The 22,616-nt window shown below is 41.4% G+C and overlaps 1 protein-coding gene across 1 annotated transcript in view; it reads right to left on the bottom strand.

The window, feature by feature from the left end:
* LOC143808507 (serotransferrin-A-like) overlaps nt 1-22,339 on the bottom strand; it is a 49,725-nt gene extending 27,386 nt beyond the window's left edge. The window contains exons 1-5 of the mRNA XM_077291250.1: nt 22,129-22,339; nt 13,881-14,041; nt 10,009-10,117; nt 9,136-9,327; nt 1,158-1,299 (exon numbers count right to left, since the gene is read on the bottom strand). Of these exons, the coding sequence (XP_077147365.1) occupies nt 1,158-1,299; nt 9,136-9,327; nt 10,009-10,117; nt 13,881-14,041; nt 22,129-22,171 (647 nt within the window). The 5' untranslated portion in view covers nt 22,172-22,339. The remainder of the gene's footprint in view (nt 1-1,157; nt 1,300-9,135; nt 9,328-10,008; nt 10,118-13,880; nt 14,042-22,128) is intronic.
* Nucleotides 22,340-22,616: the final 277 nt, after the last annotated feature.

The following is a 22,616-nucleotide window of genomic DNA, read 5'->3' as shown; positions in this document are numbered from 1 at the left end:
TCCTATTTTGTCTTGTGGTATTAGTTGTCATTTTTGGTACCAAATTCATCATAATGGCACATGCCAAGGCAAAAAAAAATTTTTTTTCCTGTCTTCATTTGGCTTTTGACTACAAAAGTTGCAAATATTGTGGCAAAGTTGAACATACTCCAAAATTCACCGGGGTGAGTATGGGACTGAAGTGGAATTGCATCAAATTTTGTCACTTTTTAATATAAAGTAGATTTCAGCATGCGAAAACAATCGCAGCATGATGTGAATGTCTGCGAGAATCGGAACGCACGCACGCACCCATACAAATCTATGGGTGCATGTGAAACATACATACAATGAGATACGGCCTTCCCAAAACCCTGTTTGATGACAAATGCACACTTAGCAGGATGCGGCAGGCCTCCACTGATAAAGGCTAGGAGCGGCACATGTGCAAACTACTTGATAAAAACAACCACCCCCACCCTCCAAACATTGCAGGGGTTGGCTGCCTAGTAGAAAAAATGCACATTGATATAACTCACATAGGACGCCAGTCACACTGATAAGTGTGGTGCACAGTGTCTGGTATGCAACCTATTAATGACGCCCCTTGTATTAACAGGCGGGCTGCCCAGCACTATAATATGCAGCACACAGTGACAGACGCCCCAGAAAAATCTAACCAACATAGAGGCCTGGCCACATCCTGCAAAAAAGGATATGATATAGTGCATGTGAAACATCGCGCTGCACTCGGATGCCACCTGATTGCAGTGCGATTCCTCTCAATACTTTCTCCGTCTCCTCCATACCTGTCATGCGAGAGGATCGGAGCACGGAGCACTGGCACACAGATCATTGCTTGTAGAATCAATGAAATCTTTCTGTATACCCCTTAGACTCAGCCTATTGGCTTCCACCAGACTGCCATAACATGTACAATATGAAGCATTTCAACCTTACAAATGCTTGTCTGCCCCTTTTTCGGCCACCCTAGTAAACAATTACAGCAATTTTGTATTTAATTAGATAAATCCATGAAGTCATGTATAATATTCACACATTTTAGGGCACAGATATTGGAATGCAATGTATGTCTTTTAATGAACATATCGCATTAGAGGAGACAGAAAAGACCATGAAGCATTTATTATAGGTAAGGGGGTTGTGTTTGGACTCACCTGCAGGCACCAGCATATCCATAATAGGGCTCATTTTCCGACAACTTGCACCTCTTGTCCTTTCCTTGACCAATACACTGTCTACACAGTTTTTCTTCTTTGGCACCTGGGGCACAACTGGCTGAGAAGAAGCTTGAAAAACCTATATAAATGGTGAAAAAGAGTATGCACAATATTATTGCTTCAGAAATGTACAACAACTGACAGAACACACTGTGACTTCATGATGCTTTATCTGTTGTTTTACATAAAAGTATATGTAAACCTATGAAACTTAGTTGAAGTAGTTGTCCCATTAGAACAACTGTTGTGCATTAGCCCTATCAGGACATTTGGACTTAATAATCACCCCACTTTCTTTCCTATTTAAAGGGGTAGTCCAACACCTAAAATTTATTTTGCATATATCTATTCTTTTACCCTAACAACTTTTACAATTTGCTTTTTACACAATACTATACACTTTTTCCTATTTAGCTAATCCTTAAATCTGCTTTTTACTGTAATTCCGGCGACGTTTCATTTGAGAGATTCTCAAACGTGATGTCAGAGGAGGCTGGGGCTGCACTTACTCCCCGCATCATCCATCACCTTTGCCTCCTGTGGGCTGAAAACTGCAGTATTGCTATCTGCTCTTAGTCTATGCCAGTTAAGAGTTAAATTATCTGATGAGGCCTCATTGTATGTCAGTGCTTCTTAGCCATTATCGAAAAAAATAAACCTAAAATCTATGAGCCTGTAAGTTCAACTTCAAAGGGCCAAATATTTGAGAGTGTTCTATGACACTATCCTAAAGTTTCTTAATAATAATAACCTCATAATAATAATAGCATCAATGTAGGTTATTGTGACTGGACCAGGGAAAGGTAGGAGATGTTGTATATCAGGATTGAAAAGTCAATACCATGCCATATAAAAGGTTGGTACATAAATTGAGAACAAAGGGACTATGGGAAAATATGTGTAATAATTGGGTTAACAACTTGATCAGTGGGTGGATACTAATGGAACCACAGGAGTCAGTATTGGGCCCTCTTCTACTTAATATATTTATTAGTGATGACTGTTGTGGATTCTGTTTTTGGGCTCCCTCTGGTGGTTACAACTGGTACTGGGTGACTTTGGTGGGTTGCGGTTTCTGGTTTCCACCTGTCCATCAGAGGCTGGGTGTTTCCTATTTAACCTGGCTTTCCTGTCATTCCCTCGCCGGCTATCAATGTATCAGTGTGTCTCTGTTACCTTTGCTACCCGCTCCTAAAGTCTTCAAGACAAGCTAAGTCTGGATTTCCCTGTTTCATGTTTGCTTTCATGTTTTTAGTCCAGCTTGCAGATATGTAATCCTCTGCTGCTGGTTGCTCTAGTGGGCTGAAATTACCACTCATGTACCATGAGTTGGCCCATGAGTTAAGGTAATTTCAGGATGGTATTTTGAAGGGTTTTAAGCTGACCGCGCAGTTCACCTTTTGTATCCTCTGCTATCTAGCTTTTAGCGGGCCTCATTTTTGCTGAATCTGTTTTCATAACTATGTTTGTGCCTTCCTCTCATTTCACCGTCATTATATGTGGGGGGCTGCTATTTCTGTGGGAATATTTCTCTGGAGGCAAGCGAGGTCTGTGATTCTTCTGATAGGGGAAGCTAGATCTCCGGCTGGCGCGAGGCGTCTAGAGTCCCCCCAGGAACGCTCCCCGGCTACTGTTAGTTGAGTGTTGAGGTTCAGGATCGCGGTCAGCTCAGGTTCCATCACCCTAGAGCTCGTCCTGTTTTTGCCTGTGTTCGGTTGTTCAAATTCCCTGCCATTGGGAACATGACAGTATAGCCGGCCCACAAAGTGTTAATTGTTTGGGCTGAAGCAGGAGAAAAAGAAGTGTTGAGGAGAAATTTTTTTTTTTTCCCTCAGAGTTTTGCTGCCTAGCCCTTAATTGCTGTCTAGCTGCTTCTTACCTCCTCTTAACCCTTGAATGGCTCTGACCTTAGCTGTTTAACATGGATGTCCAGAGTTTGGCTTCCAGCCTGAATAATGTCACTTCTAAAGTTCAAAACATACAGGATTTTGTTGTTCACACTCCTATGTCTGAACCTAGAATTCCTATTCCAGAGTTTTTTTCTGGAGATAGATCTACCTTCCTGAATTTCAGGAACAATTGCAAATTGTTTCTTTCTTTGAAATCTCGCTCCTCTGGAGACCCTGCTCAGCAGGTCAAGATTGTGATATCTTTCCTGCGGGGCGACCCTCAGAATTGGGCATTTGCATTGGCACCAGGGGATCCTGCATTGCTCAGTGTGGATGCATTTTTTCTGGCACTGGGATTGCTCTATGAGGAACCTAACCTGGAGATTCAGGCTGAAAAGGCTTTATTAGCCCTTTCTCAGGGGCATGATGAAGCGGAGGTATATTGTCAAAAATTTCGGAAATGGTCGGTGCTTACTCAGTGGAATGAGTGCGCCCTGGCTGCAAAATTCAGAGATGGTCTTTCTGAGGCCATTAAGGATATTATGGTGGGGTTCCCTGCGCCTACAGGTCTGAATGAGGCTATGACTATGGCCATTCAGATTGATCGGCGTTTACGGGAGCGCAAACCTGTGCACCAGTTGGCGGTGTCTTCTGAACAGGCACCTGAGACTATGCAATGTGATAGAATTCAGTCCAGAAGTGAACAGCAAAATTATAGGCGGAAAAATGGATTGTGTTTTTATTGTGGTGATTCAGCTCATGTTATATCAGCATGCTCTAAACGCACAAAAAAGGTTGATAAATCTTTTGCCATTAGTACTCTGCAGTCTAAGTTCATTTTGTCTGTAACTCTGATTTGTTCACTGTCATCCATTTCCGTCGATGCCTATGTGGATTCGGGCGCTGCCCTGAGTCTTATGGATTGGTCATTTGCCAAACGCTGCGGTTTTAGTCTGGAGCCTCTGGAAGTTCCTATTCCTTTAAAGGGGATTGATTCTACGCCATTGGCTATGAATAAACCGCAGTACTGGACACAAGTGACCATGCGCATGACTCCCGTTCATCAGGAGGTGATTCGCTTCCTTGTACTGTACAATTTACATCATGTACTAGTGCTTGGTCTGCCATGGTTACAAATTCATAATCCAGTCCTGGATTGGAAAACAATGTCTGTGTTAAGCTGGGGATGTCAGGGGGTTCATGATGATGCATCTCTGATTTCAATCGCTTCATCTACTCCTTCTGAGGTCCCTGCGTTTTTGTCTGACTATCGGGATGTTTTTGAGGAGCCTAAGCTCAATTCACTCCCTCCTCATAGGGATTGTGACTGTGCTATAGAATTAATTCCTGGCAGTAAGTTCCCTAAGGGTCGTTTATTTAATCTGTCAGTGCCAGAGCATACTGCTATGCGGAATTATATTAAGGAGTCCTTGGAAAAGGGACATATTCGTCCATCTTCGTCCCCTCTGGGAGCAGGTTTTTTTTTCGTGGCTAAAAAAGATGGTTCCCTGAGGCCTTGTATAGATTATCGCCTTCTGAATAAGATTACAGTCAAATATCAATATCCATTGCCATTACTGACTGATTTGTTTGCTCGCATTAAGGGGGCTAGGTGGTTCACTAAGATAGATCTTCGTGGTGCGTATAATCTTGTGCGGATAAAGCAGGGTGATGAGTGGAAAACCGCATTTAATATGCCTGAGGGCCATTTTGAGTATTTGGTAATGCCTTTTGGACTTTCTAATGCTCCTTCAGTCTTTCAGTCCTTTATGCACAATATTTTCCGTGAATATCTGGATAAGTTTATGATTGTGTATTTGGATGATATTTTGGTGTTTTCTGATGACTGGGAGTCTCATGTTCTACAGGTCAGGAAGGTGTTTCAAGTTCTGAGGGCCAATTCTCTATTTGTGAAGGGCTCAAAATGTCTCTTCGGAGTCCAGAAGATTTCTTTTTTGGGGTACATTTTTTCTCCTTCTACTATTGAGATGGATCCCGTCAAGGTTCAGGCTATTTGTGACTGGACACAACCTACATCTGTTAAGAGTCTTCAGAAGTTCTTGGGTTTTGCTAATTTTTATCGTCGGTTCATTACTAATTTTTCCAGTGTTGTTAAACCTTTGACTGATTTGACTAAAAAGGGTGCTGATGTTGCTAATTGGTCTCCTACGGCTGTGGAGGCCTTTCGGGAACTTAAGCGCCGGTTTTCTTCTGCTTCTGTGTTATGTCAACCAGGTGTTTCACTTCCTTTTCAGGTTGAGGTTGATGCTTCCGAGATTGGAGCGGGGGCGGTTTTGTCACAGAGAAGTTCCGATGGCTCGGTGATGAAGCCATGTGCATTCTTTTCTAGAAAATTCTCGCCCGCCGAGCGCAATTATGATGTGGGTAATCGGGAGCTTTTGGCCATGAAGTGGGCATTTGAGGAGTGGCGTCATTGGCTTGAGGGTGCTAGACATCGTGTGGTGGTCTTGACTGATCACAAAAATCTGATTTACCTTGAGTCTGCCAGGCGTCTGAATCCTAGACAGGCTCGTTGGTCATTATTTTTTTCTCGTTTCAATTTTGTGGTTTCATACCTGCCAGGTTCAAAGAATGTGAAGGCAGATGCTCTTTCCAGGAGTTTTGTGCCTGACTCTCCTGGAGACTCTGGGCCTACTGGTATCCTTAGGGATGGGGTAATATTGTCCGCCGTCTCCCCAGACTTGCGACGTGCATTGCAGGAGTTTCAGGCGGATAGACCTGATCGTTGTCCACCAGAAAGACTGTTTGTTCCGGATGATTGGACCAGTAGAGTCATCTCAGAGGTCCATTCTTCTGTGTTGGCTGGTCATCCTGGAATATTTGGTACTAGAGAATTGGTGGCCAGGTCTTTTTGGTGGCCTTCTTTGTCAAGGGATGTGCGTACCTTTGTGCAGTCTTGTGAAGTGTGTGCTTGGGCTAAGCCTTGCTGTTCTCAGGCCAGTGGGTTGTTGTTGTCCTTGCCTATCCCGAAGAGGCCTTGGACGCACATTTCCATGGATTTTATTTCAGATCTTCCTGTCTCACAGAAAATGTCCGTTATCTGGGTTGTGTGTGATCGCTTTTCTAAGATGGTTCATTTGGTACCCTTACCTAAGTTGCCTTCCTCCTCTGAGTTGGTCCCTTTGTTTTTTCAGAACGTGGTTCGTTTGCATGGGATTCCGGAGAATATCGTTTCTGACAGGGGATCCCAGTTTGTGTCTAGATTTTGGCGGACGTTTTGTGCCAAGATGGGCATTAATTTGTCTTTCTCGTCTGCATTCCATCCTCAGACGAATGGCCAGACGGAGCGAACTAATCAGACCTTGGAGACTTATTTAAGGTGTTTTGTTTCTGCTGATCAAGATGACTGGGTTGCCTTTTTGCCACTGGCCGAATTTGCTCTTAATAATCGGGCTAGTTCTGCTACTTTGGTTTCTCCTTTCTTTTGTAATTCAGGGTTTCATCCTCGTTTTTCCTCTGGTCAGGTGGAGCCTTCGGATTGTCCTGGAGTAGACGTGGTGGTGGACAGGCTGCATCAGATTTGGAATCAGGTGGTGGACAATTTGAAGTTGTCTCAGGAGAAGGTTCAGCAGTTTGCTAATCGCCGTCGCCGCGTGGGTCCCCGACTTTGTGTTGGGGACTTGGTGTGGTTGTCTTCTCGTTTTGTCCCTATGAAGGTCTCTTCTCCTAAGTTCAAGCCTCGGTTCATCGATCCTTATAAGATCTTGGAGATTCTTAACCCTGTGTCTTTTCGTTTGGATCTCCCAGCATCGTTTGCTATTCATAATGTGTTCCATCGGTCGTTATTGCGGAGGTATGAGGTGCCCGTTGTTCCTTCGGTTGAGCCTCCTGCTCCGGTGCTGGTGGAGGGAGAATTGGAGTATGTTGTTGAGAAGATCTTGGATTCTCGTGTTTCCAGACGTAGACTCCAGTATTTGGTTAGGTGGAAGGGTTATGGTCAGGAGGATAATTCCTGGGTGGTCGCCTCTGACGTTCATGCGACTGATTTGGTCCGCGCCTTCCATAGAGCTCATCCTGATCGCCCTGGGGGTTCTCGTGAGGGTTCGGTGACCCCTCCTCAAGGGGGGGGTACTGTTGTGGATTCTGTTTTTGGGCTCCCTCTGGTGGTTACAACTGGTACTGGGTGACTTTGGTGGGTTGCGGTTTCTGGTTTCCACCTGTCCATCAGAGGCTGGGTGTTTCCTATTTAACCTGGCTTTCCTGTCATTCCCTCGCCGGCTATCAATGTATCAGTGTGTCTCTGTTACCTTTGCTACCCGCTCCTAAAGTCTTCAAGACAAGCTAAGTCTGGATTTCCCTGTTTCATGTTTGCTTTCATGTTTTTAGTCCAGCTTGCAGATATGTAATCCTCTGCTGCTGGTTGCTCTAGTGGGCTGAAATTACCACTCATGTACCATGAGTTGGCACATGAGTTAAGGTAATTTCAGGATGGTATTTTGAAGGGTTTTAAGCTGACCACGCAGTTCACCTTTTGTATCCTCTGCTATCTAGCTTTTAGCGGGCCTCATTTTTGCTGAATCTGTTTTCATAACTATGTTTGTGCCTTCCTCTCATTTCACCGTCATTATATGTGGGGGGCTGCTATTTCTGTGGGAATATTTCTCTGGAGGCAAGCGAGGTCTGTGATTCTTCTGATAGGGGAAGCTAGATCTCCGGCTGGCGCGAGGCGTCTAGAGTCCCCCCAGGAACGCTCCCCGGCTACTGTTAGTTGAGTGTTGAGGTTCAGGATCGCGGTCAGCTCAGGTTCCATCACCCTAGAGCTCGTCCTGTTTTTGCCCGTGTTCGGTTGTTCAAATTCCCTGCCATTGGGAACATGACAGATGACCTTGTTGAGGGCATGCACAGTTGAATTTCAATGTTTTTCAGATGATACTGATCTCTTTAAGTGAATAAAGATAATTTAATGCCACAGACGAATATAGGTAAGCTGCTGGCTTGAACATAAAAATGGCAATTTAAGATTAAAGTTAAAAAAAGTAAGGTACTATATAATAAAACACAGATTAAAACTGTCACTGAAAAAGTTATGGGTGTATAGGCGGATAACAAATTCACCGTAAGTCATCATTGGCAGCAGCTGTAAAAGCAAATAAAATAATGGGATACATTAAAAAAGGCATAGATGCATACAAGTTACTAGTCAGTCCACAATTAGAATACCGTACTGGATGCAATGTATGGCTCCAATATATAAGAAGGACACAGCTAAACTATAGCAAGCGAAAAGAAGAGTGACCAAATTTATTAAGGGAATGGGTGGACTGCAGTAGCAAGACAGGTTATCTAACGTGGGGTTATTCAGTTTTTAAAAAAAAAGGTTAGGAGAGATCTTTTTATAATGTACGAATGTACAGAAATCTTTATAATAATCTACACCTAGGCCTGCAAGAATGATGAGGGCGCATTCCATATCTCTAGAGGATGGAACGTTTAATCGTCATCACAAATGGCAAATCTTTACCATAAGAACAGAGACATGAAGCTCTCTGCCACGAGATGTTGTAATGATCAATGCACTAAAGTATAAAGAGGGCCTGGATGACTATTTTGTGCAATATTACAAGTTATGGGTCCTAGATATTGGAATTGGGGTGTTGATCCAGGGAAACAGTCTGATTGCCGTATGTGGCGTTCAGAAGGGCAATATCCCCTAATATGGGACAATTAGGGTCTGCTTTGTGTTTTTTTTTCCCTTCTTCTCGATCAGCATGTTAGGTTATGCTGTAGGCTTCACTCAATGGGCTTGTGTCTTTTTTTAACAGTACGGCTTTGAAAACTAGCATCCGGTAGGCTTCTCTCCTTTCCCTGAGGTTTCCAGGCTGTTGGAAGTCATGTTCAGCAGTTTCAGATTACACCTGGCTCTTTGGTCAGGGATTTATTATGGACTTTTCACCACTACGATGTCTCATGGGTTGAATTCCGATTCCCTTTTGACGTCAGAGCCACTTGTTATGTCATTGTCAGTTGCATGAACATGAATAAATGGATAATGGAAGAATTTTTACCTTTCTCCATAGATTGTTCTTCTGGTCCTTCCCATTCCAGTTGTTTTTCTGCACGTAGTATTCCAAAGGGGACAACCCAGCCTGCTGTCCTTCCAACGCCAGTGTGACAAGATTTCTTACCCTTCAGATCCTTAAACATAAATGTACTGGATTTTTTCACAAGCGCCACGGCGTAATAGCAAGTATCCACATCTGTAAAAGTAAATTTTGCGGGATTGCAATCACCATGTGTTCATATACTGTACATAAAGGCATTGCACACTTATAACATATGAAGATCTTTACATTTCCAAATTATCCATTTTCGGCACGACTGGCATCTATCTCCTATGTATGGTGGTCTCCCAACCTCTCGCTTTTTCCAAGACATCAAAAGTTGGGAGAAAAAGAATAAGCTGTAAGATTTCAACATGCTTAATTCTTTTGGTCTAAGGCAGTGTTCCCCAACTCTGGTCCTCAAGAGCCACCAACCGGTCATGTTTTAAGGATTTCCTTAGTATTGGCCAGGTGGTTATGGCAGTACCTGGACAGGCAATAATTCCATCACCTTTGCAATACTAACAAAATCCTGAAAACATGACCTGTTGGTGGCTCTTGAGGACAGGAGTTGGGGAACACTGGTCTAAGGGAAGATCCAACGGAATAGGTGTCTGGCAGCATGAAAGTGCCCTCTCATGATTTAGCACACATACAAAGTTGGCATAGCTTAGCGCACATATGTACGATGGAGTCGAATACTTGGAGGCCAAGAGAGCATTCAGCCAAGAGATATCTAAGAGGTTTTCCCACTTTCAGTGTGTGCCAGAACTTTATGACTACAGGTACGATTGTACTGCCTCATCATTGAACATCTGGCCAATTCAATTACTGTACCTTTCTCGGTGCCATAGTTTTCTGCTGCGATCGGCTTCAGGTTATATGGATGTAGAGAAGCCCTGTAAATATCTCCACTGTCCAAAGTGATTGCATCCGCCAATCCGTCCTAAAAAGGTAAAAAAAAAAAAATCATTAGGATTTGTACACACATGAAAAAAAATTGCGATTGAAAATTCAACATGAAAATATACCCTAAATACCTGAATGTCCAAACGTGTTTTTACAGTAGTGGCCTGTCTATAACAGTTTTCGAAATATCTGTGTCTATGAACACTGTATGCAATAGGGGCATGCGGGCAGGGAGTTAGCTCCTTTAAAAGGAATGTGTCATCAGAAAATGACCTATTGTTTAAATCATATTTTAATCTTAAATGTATTTTTTTTTCATTTTTTATATGAACATCTTGCAATTTTCACACTGGCCACGAGGTCTAATACTGGACTCTTGCCCACTTTTCTTTTTCAGGAGCCACATGGATATAGTAATAGACGTTCTCTGACTTTTCTAGAAGTATTTCTCAGCATACTCTGATATGGACAAAGGTCACTGTTAAGGGAGAGGCAGAGGCATGCTTTAATATCACCTACTGTGACTGCTGCATCCTCTGCTATCTATAGTATACAGAGGTGTTCATTTTCAATGTGATCCTGACTATAATGATAATGAGGATGCTGAAAAGTCTTTTGGTGTAAGACTAGTATTAGACGTAGTAGGCAAGTTTTCATTTCTGTCTATTTTCCTTATAAACAGTGATATGGAAAACAAAAAAGATAATGTGAAAAATATGCATTTCATATAAACACCAGATTTAAACATTAACCCCTTCACTTCCAGGCGATTTTCCTTTTTCTTTCCCTTTCATTTTTCCCTTTACAAGGAATAACTTTTATTTTTTATATAAATATAGCCGTAGAACGGCTTGTTTTTTGTGGGACAAGTTGTACTGTAGATTGACACCATATATTCTATCAAATAGGGTACTGGAAAACAGAAAAAAAAAATCCAAGTGCGAGGAAATTGCAAAAAAATTTCGCAATTTTTTGCAATTTTTGGGGTATTTTTCTTATTTACCATTGTTTACTATATGGTGAAACTGACCTGGCAATTTGATTCCCTAGGTCAATATGAGTACATAGATACCAAACATGTATAGTTGTTTTTTTTATTTAAGTGGTGAAAAAAAATCATGACATTTGAAAACTATTTTTTTTTTCAGCTTTTGTCGCTACTTTCTGGGACCCTTAATGTTTTTATTTTTTGGGATATGGAGCTATGTGAGATCTTAATTTTTGTGCCATGAGCTGATGTTTTTCTTGATACTATTTTGGGGTATCATTTATGTTTTGATTGATTAATGTTGCAACGGCTAATTCTGGCATTTTTAATTTATTTTTTTCAGTACACTGTCTACCATTCAGATTAATTTACATAGAATGTAAGTCCGCAAGGACAGGGTCCTCTCCCCTCTGTACCAGTCTGTCACTGTAAACTTGTTTACTGTAAACGATAATTATAACCCTGTTTGTAACCCTTTCTCATGTACAGCACCATGGAATTAATGGTGATATATAAATAAATAATAATAATAATAATTTTAGATTTTGACAGATCTGAGTTTTCTGAATGCAGCGATATCAAATATGTGTATTTTTTTTAAATCGTTTTATTTTCAATGGGGCAAAACTGGGTTGATTTGAACTTGTGTTTTTTTTTTCATATTTAAAAAAAAAATACATTTACTTTTCACTGAAGTCCCCTTTGGGGACTTGAATCTGTGAACATCCAATCACTTCAGCACTGCCATGTATAGCAAAAAGAAAGATCAGCGTTCACAGGAGGAACGTAATCACATGCACAGGGGGTCATCATCTGCTCTGTTGATGTAACGTGACTTTTGATTGATAGCTGGCTCCCTCAGGCAGAGGTGATGCGGTTGACAATCAGAATGATGTCAGTCACCCACTATCGACAGAGCAGGCTGGAAAAAAGCTGCTACTCTCACGATGTGCTTGTCAGCAGAGGCAGCTGAATCGCTGGCAGGAGCAGCCTGTGATTAGCATCTACCTGACTATTAGTGTTTAGGCACATTTTTTGTCTGATTAAATCAGCTGTCATGTGCTGGGAAGGATGCCAGCCCACATCAAAGGCAGGGACATAACATTTGACGTAAATGTACGTTATATGTCATGAATCCCTATGTATTTAATGCCATAATCTAAAGTATTTTCTAATATACTTAAATTAAAAATTCCTTATACTTCCCTAATTACATTATGTAACTGCTTAATTTTGTATTCTCCTATTCCATTTTTGATGACACTTCATTTGATTCTAGTGCATGCTGGGTGTTATGATCCCAATGGCAGAGGATCTCTGATATTCCGGCAAGATAGCAAAAACAAAAATACTGCTCTAGGGAGGTGGAAACTGGGCTAACCGCATACCTGATCCTAACAAACACAACTAGAAGTAGCCGGTGAACGTGCCTACGTTGGTCTAGACGTCTCGAGCCAGCCGGAGAACTGACTACCCCTAGAGGGAAAATATGACCTCACTTGCCTCTAGAGAAATTGAACCCCAAAGATATAGAAAGCCCCCAACAAATAATAACGGTGAGGCAAGAAGAAAACACAAACGTAGAGATGAGCTAGATTGAGCAAAGTGAGGCCCACTAGTCTAGATAGGCAGAAAATAGATAGTGGACTATGCGGTCAGCAGAAAACCCTACAAAAACATCCACGCTGAACATTCAAGAACCCCCACACCGACTGATGGTGCGGAGGGAGAATATCAGCCCCCTAGAGCTTCCAGCGAGCCAGAAAATCAAATATAAAGCAAGCTGGACAAAAACACTGAAAAATGCAAATGATCCAAATTGTACAAAACAGACTTAGCTTTTCTTGCATGAGACAGACTGAAAGGAATCCGGAGGAGACCATATAGGTCTGGATACAACGATGCCAGGCAAGAGACTGAGTCCAGAGGAGACTTAAATAGGGAACACCCGCTGCTTAACGACACAGCTGGAGCTCAGGCCTGCAACAAGACATGCCTAACACAATACCGTTAGTGACCACCAGAGGGAGCCCAGAAACACAGTTCACAACAGCTGGGTTTCTTAAATGACTCGACATCAGAGGGCAGAGGCTCCGGTCACTGCCATAACCTCTGGCCCCTCCCTGAAAGAAGCTTCATCAATGACATTTGTTTCAGCAGTTGGGCTAGTCCCTTTGCACTATGCACAATGCCAGTACACTTTCTCACCGACTTACTTCAGCAGCAACAAGCCAGCAACAAAGTGCACTGTCAGTGTGCGGTGTAAGAATGCCTGGAATGCAGAGAGCAGTGCTGCCAAGAGCCTGCAAACGCACTGTCACTGTGCATTAAAAAGAATATTGCACTGCGACTAGATTCTACTGAGCATACATCGGAATTGACAACCAATGTATGCTTAGTAGAGCAGGGACTAGCTCAGCCCCTGAAATGAATGAATGTCACTAATGACTTATTTCAGGGTGAGGGCAGAGGCTACAGCAGTGACCGCAGCCTCTGCCCCTGATGGTGTCTTGTTTGAGTAACCCAGCCAGCCCTGAAATTCTACAAAATTAGCAAGCGAAGCATCATCAATCAGGAAGTAGGTAAAAAATTGAGCAGTTAGATAGAGTAGTGAGAGACCGGTAGGGAATTTTTAATTAAAGCGTAAGAAAAGAGATTAGCTTATGACATTAAATTAGCAGAGATTTAGAATTAAAGCAGTGTTAGTTTGGACCACCCGTTTAATGTTTCCTAAAAAAAGTAAAATTGTACATATAAAGATAATAGCAAAATTCCCAATCTTAGCAATTATTATTGCTTTCTGTAATCTTACAGCAATGGCCTTGAAGCATTCATCAGTGTGGGCTTTCTGGACACAAGACAGAGAGATCTCGTCGGTAGCACAGGTTCGGCCTAACTCTTTGCATTTTTTTAATTCTTGTTCAGACTTCACACACCAGCGGACGTTGTTCGTAGGGGCAGCAAGGCACACGGCTACGGAGAAAAATAGTGGAAAAAGTTGGTTAAAATGTTATGTTTTTCAGCAACAAGAATATAATTGATAGAGAAGTGTTTAGCAAAGCGCAGCTTATTGGATTTGTCCAGAACTGAAAAAACATGGCTGTTTTTTTTTTTCTTTTTTACCAGGAACAGCACCACCCCTGACCACGGGTTGTGTCTAATATTGCATCTGAGCTCTCTAAAAGTCAATGGAGCATAACTGCAATATTACATACCACCCATCGCCCGGCAAGGTGCTGTCTCTATTAAAAAAGGAGCCATGTTTTGCTAATCCAGGACAATTCATTTCGTTGTTTAGTAGGTAACCAAATCATTTGCACTATGGAAGCCAATATCACAGTGTGTATACCGTTAGGAGGAAGAATATGTGTCTCGTAGTAGTCCTGTCAACATAGCACAATTACATTACAGAGGAAGAGAAATTAATTATTGTACCTGGTACCGGGGGTCAGAAGGCACAGACAGTTGTAACTAGAAATGTCATAAAAATGTCAAAGTTCAGATATATGATAAATTTATTATATTTTTGTAACTAAAACATTCCCCACCTATCCATAGAGGGAGGTCCTCAACCCTGAACTGCTCTCAGCTTTCTGCAGGAAGCGCTCTACAACTCCTACCTTCAACAAAAAGGAGGGCACTATTGAGTAAAGGGAGGGGTTGTGACTCCTGAGAGTCAGTGCTAGGGACCCCCTCAAACCAGAAGAGAAGTGTATTAGGGGACTTAGCAACTACAACAACCATACAGGCACTGTACCTGTTATTGGTGCAAAGCCTGATACCGCTTGTTACACTAATATAGCTGGAAGTGGCGTCACAAGGGAGGACCCAAGAAGAAGAACGTGAGCGGCCACTGTGTACAAGAGCGACCACACTAACACTGGCAGCATTCAGACAGTCTGGGAAGCAAGTGCTGCCAATCAGAAGTGGGGGAAGGACCACAATACACAAATGAGGAGGCATAACGGTGCCCCAAACTCTTAACCATGGCAAGTCTCCTCTCCCGGAGGTCTGCTGAAGATCCCAGTTCCAGCCATTACAATCCTCCTGTGAAAAACATCGTTTCTAGGAGATTGTGCAGTGCTGAATCACTGTTCTGTATAGCAGAAGAGATCAGATGGTCGCAGTTTCAAGTCCCCTAAGGAGACTATTCAACACAGTGAAAATAAAAAAAAATTAAAAAAAATATAAATAAGGTTTTAGTTGCACAACTTTTGCCCCATTAAAAAAAAACAATAAAAAAAAAATATATATATATATACATATTTGGTATATTTGGTAAAAGTCCGATCTAACAAAATATAAAATTAATTAATCCGATTGGTAAACGGCATAATGAGAAAAGAAATCTAAAAGCAGGAATTACATTATTCTTAGCCGCCACAACACTGTAATAAAATGCAGTCAGAGGTGATCAAAACATCGTATCTACCCCAAGATGGTAGCAATAAAAATGTCAGCTCAGGGTGCAAAAAATAAACCCTCACGCAGCTTCATATCCTGAAAAATGAAAATATTACTGTTTATATTATCTCGGAAAATGTCAATTTTTTTTACAAATTTCACCCCAAAATTTCACCACTTAAATAAAAAGCAAAACTGTTTGGTATCTCCGTACTTGTACTGACCTGGAGAATCGTATCACCAGTTCAGTTTTACCGTATAGTGAACATGGTAAAAATAAAAACTTAAAAACAATTGTGAAATTGCACTTTTTTTTGCAATTTGAATGTACTTGAATTTTATTTCCACTTTCCAGTGCATCACATGATAAAAATAATGGCGTCATTCAAAAGTACGACTCATCCGGCAGAAAGCAAAACCAAATATAGCCATACTGATGGAAAAATAAAAGAAGTTATGGCTCTTGGAAGAGGGAGAAGAAAAAGTGAAAACAAAAAAATGGAAAATGGCCACAGTGTGAAGGGGTTAGCACAAGTACAGCCTTAGTAATGTCAAGGTGACCTCAACATGGGCTATGGGTTAAAGGATGGTGGCAACCAACAGCCTGTTCCTCACACACTAATCTTACCTTCTCTACTGTCACACACTATCATTGCTGTCAACTTAACTTTTTATTTTTTCTGGATGACTTAAAAAAATATAATATTTTTTACAGACACATTGGAAAAACTATAAAAAATCATTGTGATTATAAGTAATCCATGTCTACAGTCTATAAATCTGCTAAAGATACATCAGCTGCATTCACTGTAAATTGTAAAATGATGATATTTATAATCAAAATAATCTGTTTCTTCAGTTTCAAAAAAATCACGAACGCCTGAAATGTTTTTTATGGACAGGGCAAAAAAGTGCCATATTTTTACAGACTGCCCAGGGATTCCTGGACTGTTGGCAGCTCTGGACACAATCTGTATAATTTGCTGTTTATGGCTTTTTCTTCCTATCTCAATAGTCCCTCCTGATTGACTGAGCCTTACCATGTGATGTAAGGCGGCATTATCGGAGAAGCCTCCCCTGCAGCGCTTGAAGTTATGTGAACCTTCCTCGCATGATGCAATCTTTTACAATGTGTAAAACGCTGGTAGGCCATTTTAGTCAATTTGCATGAAACAAATCACAAATTATTCAAACTTGCAGAGTTCAGCAATTTTTTTAACGATTTAACACAAATTTGAATCACATTTAATTGATTTGCTCATCTGTAATAGAATGATTCAAGAAAAATTCAGGGAAGTAAAACAGTGAAATTAGGTGAGTGTCGGCATTAAGGGTCCAACTCCATGCCTTACAAAATATATAATGCAAAAATTGGTAGCACCCCAAAAGTTGTGGTGAAGAAAAGATGATTTGTTGAGAGATGTTTCATCTTGATATTTTTTAGTTTAAAGGAAACTTGTCACTATGACACTATGAAAATACCATCCAATCTGCATGCACCATGTTATAGAGCAGGAGGTGCTGAGTAGAATAATATATAGTTTTATGAGAAAACATTCAGTATAATCTGTGTTTTCATCATTTAATCCTCTGCTCTTTGTGGGACTCTTGGTCCAGTGGGCAGTCCGATCAGTGACTGACAGCTATCTCTGTGTGCACACTTATACAAAGAAAGTTGTCAGTCACTGACAGGACCACCCACTGGACCCAAAACACCAAAAAGAGCAGAAGCAGATGTTTAAATGATTAATTTGCAGGTTATGTGGAATCTTTTCTCATTAAGCTATACTTCTCAGCTCCCCCTGCTCTATAACATGCTACATCATACTGGGAGCAGGGAAGGGGATTAGTTGTGCCTCACCGGAATCCAGATGAACACAGGTGCCAGGAACAAGTGGCCGGATACCACTCCTTAGCTATAGCAAGGGAAGGAAAAAAGTTCCAGCACCAGGCGTCTCTTCATTAAAATCTTCAATATAAGCATATGCCTATGATTACAAACTTTGTTCGAAACGCGTCAGGCATTTAGGGGCTATGTCCCCGGATGATGTTTTATTCCTGACATGAAAATAAAATATTGAAGATTTTAATGAAGAGACGCCTGGTGCTGGAACTTTTTTCCTTCCTTTGCTACCTCCATAACATGGTGCCTGCAGATTGGATGGCATTTTTTTTGGGGGGGGATGATGGATTCTCTTCGATAAAGGCTCAGATTGCAAAATCCAAAGCATCACTCTGATATAAAGAACCCATTTTTTTTTCATTGCACTTATTCGATCTAGTGGGCGGTCCTATCAGTGACTGACAGCTATGTCTGTATGTATACTTATACAAAGAATGTTGTCAGTCACTGATTGGACCGCCCTCGGGACCAATAATCACAGAAAGAACAGTCGATAAAATGATTGAAACACAGGTTATACTGCATCTTTTCTCATAAACTATATATCAATCTGCTCAGCTCCTTTTGCTCTATAACATGAGGTCTGTAGATTGGACGGCATTTTATGGTGATGGGTTCCCTTTAAGAAAGGCTCAGATTGGAAAAGCCAAAACATCATTCTAATAGCTAAATAATAGATAGATAGATAAATAATAGATAGATAGATAGATAGATAGATATTGGATAGATAGATAGATAGATAGATAGATAGATAGATAGATAGATAGATAGATAGATCTTGGATAGATAGATATTGGATAGATAGATAGATAGATAGATAGATAGATAGATAGATAGATAGATAGATAGATGATAGATAGATTGGATAGATAGCCAAAACATTCTAATTGATAAATAATAGATAGATAGATAGATAGATAGATAGATAGATAGATAGATAGATAGATAGATAGATAGATAGATAATAGATAGATAAATAATATATAGGTTGATAGATAATAGATAGATAGATAATAATCTTTATTTATATAGCGCCAACATATTCTCCAGCGCTTTACAACAGTTTATATTCAAGTCAAAAGTAACAACATTCAAAGTAATACAATAATTAAAGCAAAATAATGATGACCCTGCCCGTAAGAGCTTGCAATCTACAATGAGGTGGAGGAGACAAAAAATACAGGGGCTTATTTACAATGATGGTCCAGCCATCTTGAGGGAATAGAGATAGATAAAGGCTGCATGAGGTAGTCACCAGCCAGTTTTTAGGGTGCTGTTGGGTGCGGTGGAGTTTGATGCTGGATTATTGTCAAATAGATGATGAATGGGCTACACCCCCCCACACACACACACACACACACACACACATAAAAGGACTTTGATTAGGGAACATAAAAGGCCGCTCTGAACAGATGTGTTTTGAGAGAGCGCCTAAAGCTGTGTAAATTGTGGTTGGTCCTAATTTCTTGAGGTAGAGCATGCCAGAGGATTGACGCAACACGGGAGAAGTCTTGGAGTCGGGAGTGGGAGGTACGGATTAGTGCAGAGGTTAGTCGGAAGCCGTTTGCAGAGCATAACAAGCGGTTAGGCCAATAAACTGAAATGAGGGAGGAGATGTAGGGGGTGCTGCACTGTGGAGAGCTTTGTGGGTGAGGACAAGCGGTTTGAATTGGATTCTGTAATGAATGGGCAGCCAGTGCAATGAGTCGCACAGTGTGGGCGCATCCGAGTACCGATTAGCCAGATAGATGACCCGGGCTGCAGCATTAAGGATAGGCTGGAGAGGGGAAAGTCGAGTGAGGAGAAGGCCAATTAATAGAGTATTACAGTATTACAGTTGTCCAGGCAAGAGTGGATCAAGGCGACAGTAAGGGTTTTTGTTGTTTCCATGGTGAGAAAGGGGGTGGATTCTAGAGATGTTCTTTAGGTGTAAATGGCAAAAGGGGGCAAGAGATTGTATATGGAAGGTGAAGGAGAGATTGGTGTCAAAGATAACACCAAGGCAGTGCTCCTGCTGCCAGGGTGTTATTATGGTGCCACCCACGGAGAGGGAGATTGTCAGATTTAGGGAGGTTAGTAGATGGCAGCAGCAGAAGAAGTTCAGTTTCGGGGAGGTTGTTTCAGATAGAGAGCGGACATGATGTTGGAGACTGCAGTCAGTCAGTGGCGTTCTGTAGTACTGCGGGGGTAAGGTCAGGGATGATGTGTATAGTTGTGTGTCATCAGCATAAAGATGATACTGAAAGCCAAATCTGCTGATGGTCTGTCCAATTGGGGCTGTGTAGAAAGAGAAGAGAAGGGGGCCAAGGACTGAGCCCTGAGGTACCCCAACACCCCAACAGTGAGAGGAAGGGGAGATGAAGTGAAGCCAGCGAACAAAACACTGAAGGAGCAGTCAGAAAGATAGGAAGAGAATCAGGAGAGCACAGTATCATTTATGCCCATTGACTGGGGCATACAGAGTAGGAGATGGTGGTCTGGTCAACAGTTTTGAAAGCTGCAGAAAGGTCAAGAAGAATGATGAGAAGAGAGTGGTCACCATTACTTTTTTCTGTCAGAAGGTCGTTGGTCACTTTGATGAGCGCAGTTTGAGTCGAATGTAGGGGGCGGAAGCCAGATTGTGATGGATCTAGGAGAGAGTGAGTGGAGAGGAAACAGGTAAGGCGTGAATAGACCAGGCGCTCCAAGAGTTTAAAGATGAAGGGAAGATTGGAGACTGGCCTGCGGTTATTTGTGCAGGATGGATTGAAGGAAGTTTTTTTTCTAATAATGGAGTAATGATAGAGCATTTGAAGGAGGAGGGGAAAATGCCAGAGGAGAAGGAGAGATTGAAGATTGTAGCTAGGTGAGTAGTGAGAGAGACTGGAGGAAATGTGAGGGAATGGGGTCGGTAGTGCATGTAGTAGGACGAAAGGAAGAGAGGAGCCTGGAGACTTCTTCTTCTGTGATGGGATCAAATGTGGAGAGTGAGCCAGGGAAAATGCAGGGAGGGATGGGAGTCACTGCACTTGGTGGCTGGGAGCAGATTTCCTGACAGATATTCTCTATTTTCCCTATAACGTGGGAGGCCAGGTCATCAGCACAAATGTCTGTGATAGGGGCCTGTGCTTTCGGACTGAGGAGGGAGTGAAAGTTGTCAAAAAGTTTCTTGAGGTTGTTGGATAGTGAGGAGATCAGGGTGCTGTAGTAGGTCTGTTTGGCGAGGTGAAGGGCAGAGTTATAGGTCCTTAACATAAATTTGAAGAGTATGAAGTCTTCTGGTGTGCGAGTTTTCCTCCATAAGCGTTCAGCACACCTGGAGCATCGCTGGAGAAATCGGGTTTGCGATGTGAGCCAGGGCTGTTTTACTCTGTGTTTGGTGGTTCTGAGGATGAGGGGAGCTACTTGGTCAAGGGTGCTCCTAAGAGTGTCATTGTAGTGATGTACAGCCAGATCAGGACAGGAAAAAGAGGAGATTGGGGACAGTGATGAGCGTAGGGAGTCTGTGAGTGAATGAGTGTTAATGGCTTGTAAATTTCTGCAGGTGTGGTAGGAAGGGGTGTGCTGGGGTGGACGAGGATTTGTGAGTGTGAATGAGAGGATATTGTGGTCAGAGAGAGGAAGAAGTGAGTTGTCAAGGTAGGAGATTGTAGTCGAACAAAGACAGATCAAGATAGATAGATAGATAGATAGATAGATAGATAGATAGATAAAAAATGTAGATGTGGGATAGATAGGTAGATATTGGATAGATAGATAGATAGATAGATAGATAGATAGATAGATAGACAGATAGATAGATAGATAAAAAAAAAAGCCAAAAGTGAAACAGCACAACAAAATACAAAATAGGTGCAACAAGCCTTCTCAGCAATTCATCCAATACTTGCCCAAGTCCATAACATGTAAAAAGGTATAGGTGGATAGAGAGATAGATAGATAGATAGATAGATAGATAGATAGATAGATAGATAGATGTCCAAAAAAGGAAGCAGCACTGCTTGAAAAAGGACTTGAACCGAAGTGTCGCCATCATGGGCTAAATAAAATAGCTGCTTATTCACAGACAGTGGTGTGCTGCTTCCTTTTTCGGACTACTACATGCAAGGTTTGGTATATGCCTGTGGAAGCTCTTTTGCACCCAGATTCTTTCCATGCTGAATGGGCTGCTCTATTTTTCTATTTCTTGGATAGATGATAGATAGATAGATAGATAGATAGATAGATAGATAGATAGATAGATATGGGATAGATAGATAGATAGATAGATAGATAGATAGATAGATATTGGATAGATAGATAGATAGATAGATAGATAGATAGATATGGGATAGATAGATAGATAGATAGATAGATAGATAGATAGATAGATAGATAGATATGGGATAGATAGACAGATAGATAGATAGATAGATAGATAGATAGGTAGGTAGATAGGTAGATATTGGATAGATAGATAGATAGATAGATAGATAGATAGATAGATAGATAGATAGATATGGGATAGATAGACAGATAGATAGGTAGGTAGATAGGTAGATATTGGATAGATAGATAGATAGAAATATATTGGTTAGATAGATAGATAGATAGATAGATAGATAGATAGATAGATAGACAGATAAATAGATAGATAGATAGATAGATAGATAGATAGATAGATAGATAGATAGATAGAAATATATTGGTTAGATAGATAGATTGATAGATAGATAGATAGATAGACAGATAAATAGATAGATATGCTAAAATGCTACAATTATCTGTCACTTACCCAGGATGCCAAGGCAGAGAGTGAGTAGGAAAGTGGACGCCATTGTCACCACAGTGTGTCCTTCACAAACTGCCAGAGCTCAGTTTGTGGAGAGATGTCTGGATTATCTTTGCCCTTTTATACAAGCACAGAGGAGCTGACTGGACAGATTTGGTCTCTGCAATGTTTACCTGATGTGTTTCTCAACATTTGAAACCTCCTCCTAGTTTTCATCCTACTAATCTCTGTAGACAAAAACGTTTGGCAAATGTCCACTCTAATGTGAATGGCTTTCTGGATTGGTCTTCTTTACTAAAGGGATTATCTCCGGGAAAAAGGAGGGAAATTCCCACTCTTCATCTTCTATTTGGCTGGGATACAAAACTGTGAAAAGGTTCCTCTGTGCAGCCACACTATGGGAAAGATTTATCGAGCTAAATGCATCAGAATTCATGCAAAATTTGTGCCATAAAAATGTACATTTTGTACGATTTGTTCAGCAAGGGTGT

Source organism: Ranitomeya variabilis, chromosome 2 (assembly GCF_051348905.1).
Source record: "Ranitomeya variabilis isolate aRanVar5 chromosome 2, aRanVar5.hap1, whole genome shotgun sequence".
NCBI classification, from domain to species: domain Eukaryota; kingdom Metazoa; phylum Chordata; class Amphibia; order Anura; family Dendrobatidae; genus Ranitomeya; species Ranitomeya variabilis.
The sequence above is the reverse complement of the archived record's forward strand: the minus strand, read 5'-3'. Positions and strand labels throughout refer to the sequence as shown.